This window comes from Ylistrum balloti, unplaced genomic scaffold, assembly GCF_031769215.1.
Source record: "Ylistrum balloti isolate Yb309-2 unplaced genomic scaffold, AGI_CSIRO_Ybal_v1 Utg370700, whole genome shotgun sequence".
In the NCBI taxonomy this organism is placed as follows: domain Eukaryota; kingdom Metazoa; phylum Mollusca; class Bivalvia; order Pectinida; family Pectinidae; genus Ylistrum; species Ylistrum balloti.
The window spans coordinates 256979-262978 of record NW_026782420.1 but is presented as its reverse complement, the minus strand read 5'-3'; the positions used below and the strand labels follow the sequence as shown (position 1 = coordinate 262978).

At 35.1% G+C, this 6000-nt stretch overlaps 1 protein-coding gene across 1 annotated transcript in view; it reads left to right on the top strand.

The window, feature by feature from the left end:
- The first annotated feature begins 2065 nt into the window (after window positions 1–2065).
- Window positions 2066–6000, top strand: part of LOC132557597 (atrial natriuretic peptide receptor 1-like) — a 33870-nt gene continuing 29935 nt past the window's right edge. The window contains exon 1 of the mRNA XM_060222106.1: window positions 2066–2384. Coding sequence (XP_060078089.1) covers window positions 2066–2384 — 319 coding nt within the window. The remainder of the gene's footprint in view (window positions 2385–6000) is intronic.

The window sequence follows — 6000 nt, the reverse complement described above, 5'->3', positions numbered from 1 at the left end:
CATAGATATATAATGTACAGTCACCACAAACATAGATATATAATGTACAGTCACCACAGACATAGATATATAATGTACAGTCACCACAGACATAGATATATAACAGTCACCACAGACATAGATATATAATGTACAGTCACCACAGACATAGATATATAATGTACAGTCACCACAGACATAGATATATAATGTACAGTCACCACAGACATAGATATATAACAGTCACTACAGACATAGATATATAACACTCACCACAGACATAGATATATAATGTACAGTCACCACAGACATAGATATCTAACAGTCATCACAGACATAGATGTCTAACAGTCACCACAGACATAGATATCTAACAGTCATCACAGACATAGATATCTAACAGTCACCACAGACATAGATATATAATGTACAGTCACCACAGACATAGATATATAACAGTCACCACAGACATAGGTTCTAACAGTCACCACAGACATAGATATATAAAGTACAGTCACCACAGACATAGATATATAATGTACAGTCATCACAGACATAGATACACTAACATTATATAAACAGTCATCACAGACAATCCGCGTATAATTATTTGTTTTTTCCATACATATAATGTTTTCCCATGAATTATTTGTTGAATTGAATACAGTATGATTCCCAGTACATACTTTCTCCGTTTAACGTTTTAATAATTCAGAATGTGGTAATTTTTATTGATAAAGATTCTAACTACAAACAATATGGTACCTGCACACAACCGGATATTATTGCGAATATGTAACATACATGCACGTGTAATTTTTATCTTGACAAATGCAAATAACGAGCTGGCGCATTTTGAAAGAATGCCAGTCCATAGGAACTAATAAAGATATATTGGCGGTACTGTATAATGTACCACATTGGCTGACTAACACGTGTTTCGGTAAGGTTACTTCAAGGACGTTTAATCAAATTTACCACCATCAATTATTTTGTATTCTTCCGTCAACCGCCCAAACTAATGATGTATATTCACTATAACAGATCGACTGGACCATAAGCAGTTCTGGACACGATCACAACGGCGGCTCTGAATCTCGCCATCATGGTAATCCTGCAGGGATACATAACTAACTTATAGGCAATGTTTTCATCATCACTCCTGTTATCTGGATATCATTACAGAGGAAATGTATACCTGTACGCTGCACCTACATTTAATAATTATCTTAAGGGATTATGTACCCTGTAAACCAATGTGACGTAAAGGACTATATGCAGTTAAATTTCTCAGTACTAAGGTTTATATATATAATGAATACAGGTGACACTACACCATATCTCCATCAACGTTAGTATGGAGCAGTCGATTTGCCTGTAATGCTTCCGCTTTTGCTAGTTACGGTACCAGTCAAAGTCAAACCAACACGCAATGCATGTCCTCCGTGCACCAACATTTACGGAAGTTTTGAGGATATCCGTTGCGCTAATGCACAAGAGCAGTCAACATTACTGACTCGGACATTCTATTTGATCTCTGATGAACAATAGTTTCGGCAGTAATGGGTCCACAGACTGACAAGTGTTTCTTTGAAGACGATGAAAGCCATGAGTAGCTATCGGCATTGCGTACTAATTGAACTTTACTTTGGAAAAATGTCTCTTTTGTCATCTTCTTTGAAACTGATAGTTTCACAAGAGGTCTTATTAAGTGATCACTTCTCGTGCGACGCTTCTGATCCGAACTTTATTTCACATGTTGCTTTATTGCGTTCAGGATGGGCGTTATTCGCCTTAACTGAATTACCAATTATTTCATATGCCGTAGAAAGGCGTCTTCAATCGATATATCTAAAGGTGTGTATAATCACTAAATAGCAATTAAAAATTAGACAAAAGACTTGAACTCACCATAGGTAGTGTCATTGACAGAATCAATACTTTTATAAAGCATTATAGCTGGCACGCTATCGGATTTACCAGTGAGCTCTGGACAACGAACGAGGAATCAAATCAAATTGAAAAGTTAACGAACTCTCGCATTTAAAAAAAACTAAATATCAATGACATCATACTGTGTTGGGCTATGACGTCATACGGAATCGTACGTTGCGTGATATTGCTGATTGTTTCCTCGTTGGTTGTCGAAGTTGAATCAGAAGTCAACATCACTTTGGTGTTCCTGGTACCCGTAAGCGGAAGTAGGTCGTATGGAACCCAACTTGACTCCGTTGCTGAAATGGCAGTTTCAGACCTGAATTCTGATGCCAATCTTACAGGATTAAGAGCCAATGATATCATCTTTGACGTTATCGTAGAAAACACTGAATGTGACACCGGACGCGGACTATACGCTGTTGTAAATACAATTCTTACTTCTCAGAACACAATAGGAGCGTTCATTGGTAAGTAGATAAATATATATATTGTATGGCTATTGTCACAAAACATCTCTTTTTCTCTTATTTTGATCACATTCAAATATATTTTCCTTTTAATAGAGAAACTATCAAATCAAAATATAATTGAAAAGTGAAAGGTTATTTGAGATTTGTTGTTTATAAGGTGTATTTGTGTAAGTAAAATATTTCTAGGTATAGTATAAGAGACAGAAAGGACAATTTTAATGAAATACCACAATACAGTCATTATTTAATGGATTCTTTAATTGAAAGGTTTTATTTTCATTTTAAAAGACAATACACAAGCGAAATGTGTGTTAAGTTTGAAAAAGAAGGAGATGACATGATGTGAGGAACTTATTAAATGTACATATGCATATAGAGAGACGCGACTTTCTCGGCAGTAAAACATTGCTAATTGATTATGTGTACAGTCTACATGGCTTTGTCACGGAATATCTCCGTCACGTCATACTATCTCGGACATCACTATGCTATTACTGGGTTGATTTTTGTAATTTTAGCACCGAACCAATCAAACAGTACTGTTTACCTCTGTTAATTGCTGCACGCGATGTTAGAAGGCACTATCGCTCGCCATACGGTTCATTTTATGTTTCTGTCTAAGACAATCAATCCCTGATTTCTCTTTTAAGCGAACAGGTTTCCCAAACTTGATAAACAGATTTGATTATTACAAACAAAGCAAACACTTCACAAAGAATATAAGAACCGTTGACCGGGTTAAACGAACATTCATCGAAATAAGTATATGGATTTGGAAATATTTACCACGGTAAGACATTGCTACGGTGTGAATTTACCAAAGTCAGTCGTGTATTACCATCTCATGAACTGCCAGCAGTAGAGAAATGTTGCTAAATATGTAAAAAAAAAAAAAAAAAAAAAGAGTGGGGTTGCATTTTCTGATAAACTTGATATGCATTGAAATATGAAAACTTTGTGTTAGCACTCCCGAGTAATAATGCCACAGGAAGCAAATTCAACACGTAGCTCTAACGCACTTCATTGAATTTGTCCTTATCCTGTTGACATTCATATGACCATGAATGACAACTGAAAGCAGTTCACTGCTTTAATGCACTATATCTCACGGGAAATATTTTCATCATTCCATTTGAACATTTGACATAAACTTAGAAAAAATAAACTGATAAATAGTTCATTTAAACAAATTCTATTGTGACAAAGAAAATGGCACACATTTGTAAACTTTTATAAAGCTCTTTCCGAATTAATTCGTCATAGAACACATTCTTCTCCATTTAATGGACTTTTCAACTGCTTATATACCCACGGCCTTTCGGCCTTACAGTAAAACGTTTCCTCAAAAGTGATTTATTTTTTTTACTTCATATTGAGTTTCCATTTTTGAAATTTAATATTGATTAACATGGTTGCAAAAGGAATGTGTCGGCGATTAAAAGGATATTATTGGATAATGAACTCTTACAAAACACAGGAGCTTAAACTTCATAACCGAACGCGCTCTGAAAGTGAGAATATATGTTTTCTCCGTGGGTGTCCTTTAGTTCCGAACGATGTCGGATTTTCAGATATGAGGATATTCTCTTATTCCGGATTGTGAGGGATTGTACTGCCTGTGTTTGTAAAGGTCGTTCAAATTCAAACATGATGCAATGTAATGATTCTAAACTGAATAGATAAAGTAATCACATGTCTACCACTTCTCGATTAAACGAGAATCAAACGTGATTCGGCATAATTGATTTACACTGAAGTTAATCATGCTCGGTAGCAAATGTAAGTGTTAAGTTGCACCTTTTGATAAATCTGTTCTACTGCTGTTGTAATTCAAGATGATGGTGATACATTTCACATGCAGACACTGACGTCTATGGAATAAGTTATCTTCAATCATCAATATTCGTCTGATATGCCATACAATCTTAATAACAGCCAATGCTAAACCTTGTCAAAACTGACTCTGTGTAGACCACAAAAAACTAAACGCGTATGCTTTTTTCTTCAGCGCAATGTACGTCCGATGATACACATCAACATGCTGTTTAATTTTATGTAAATTGGCAATACATAAACTCGAATGATGTTGGTAAACCGGAGAAATCTCCTTTAATATGTTAATACAACCGTCGGTTAACTACTATTTACAAGATGTTTCCAACAGCAGAAGTCAGTGATATTGGTTGTTGTAGAAGTATATCACATTTTTTGGTCAGTAAATTCCTTTATATATGAAGGTCTCACAGACAATATTAGAAGTACGTGTTTTAGGCCGGTATCTTCCTATTGGTTTAACCTTATCCTTTCGTTTCCCGAGCAGAGTTTCCAACACGACTTAAAAATGATATGAAACGGCAAACGTGTATAGATGCACCTGTCGGTCTTCAAAAACGGCGATCAAGTTTTGAATGTATGACAAATGCAATAAGTATTTCTGTGAATGGAAGTTGATGTGTACTAGCCTCTGGTTGGTTGCTACAGTTAATGTTCGGCGGGCATTATCAAGAATTGCAAATCAAAGTATATCAATTCTAATTAGAAAGTAGGAGAAACAAATATCCGGTCAAACAGCAAATATGGCTGTAATGGAACGTTTTAGCTATCTGAATGTTCAATCCACTTGCCGTTGGAATTCAGCACACATTAAAAACTTTCTATCGTAAAGTGGGCACTATCAGAATAGAAATTGTCTACTTTGTCGTTTAACATGGACTAATATTGATACCATTGGGTATACATTTCCGCTGATACATCCACTTGTATCAAGTAAAAGGATACCGCGTCATTTTACCTACAGTATGTGACATCATTGTTTAGATGTGTATCTGGACCAGCCCGATTACGTTTCTCGGCTAATAGCAGTAATCTGTTCTAACTAATACCAGCCATTTATTTAGGAAGAAAATGACGGTTAAATCATCATTGGTCCCATCACTATTGGTGATGGGTATAAGTGACATGGCTGAGACAGGCTGTTAGTGCTAAGAAACATCTATCATCGCGAATAGATCTCCTATGGAAACTATATATATATATATATATTGAGAAAATTAATCACTTAACATGACAAACAAATATATCACTAACGTTTCCAGGCCTCGCGGCCATCTTCAGGTGATTACATTACATGTACACTGTACGTTACTTAGTAACCTACATTGTGACGTAATGTTATTGTTATAATATAAGAGGAGTTAATAACGTTATTAATTATTTAATTATTTAATTTATTTTAAATCTTGTTTTGTAGCCTACAAGTACAAAACATTAAGAGGCACGAATCGTAATCGTCTCGCTAGTAAAACATCCACTATATTAGACTCAATAACTGTTCATCTAAAAACAGCCATAGTTTTGGAAATTAACTGCGCACTGAAAGCTTATAAACGTTTAGATTATCGTTAAAACACCAATATGATATTCTGTCTTTAATAACTATCTTTCTCTTATACCAAATCACGAAGTAATATGGTAAATATATACATATTTCCTCAAAAAAAAATTAAACTGTCACCCGTCATTAAAACTGTTTCAGGACGTTGTTTTACTGTGCATGTTTATTTTGTGCTTCTGAAATCGCACATTTCGGTAGTTATTTAGTCGAAAACGGTTT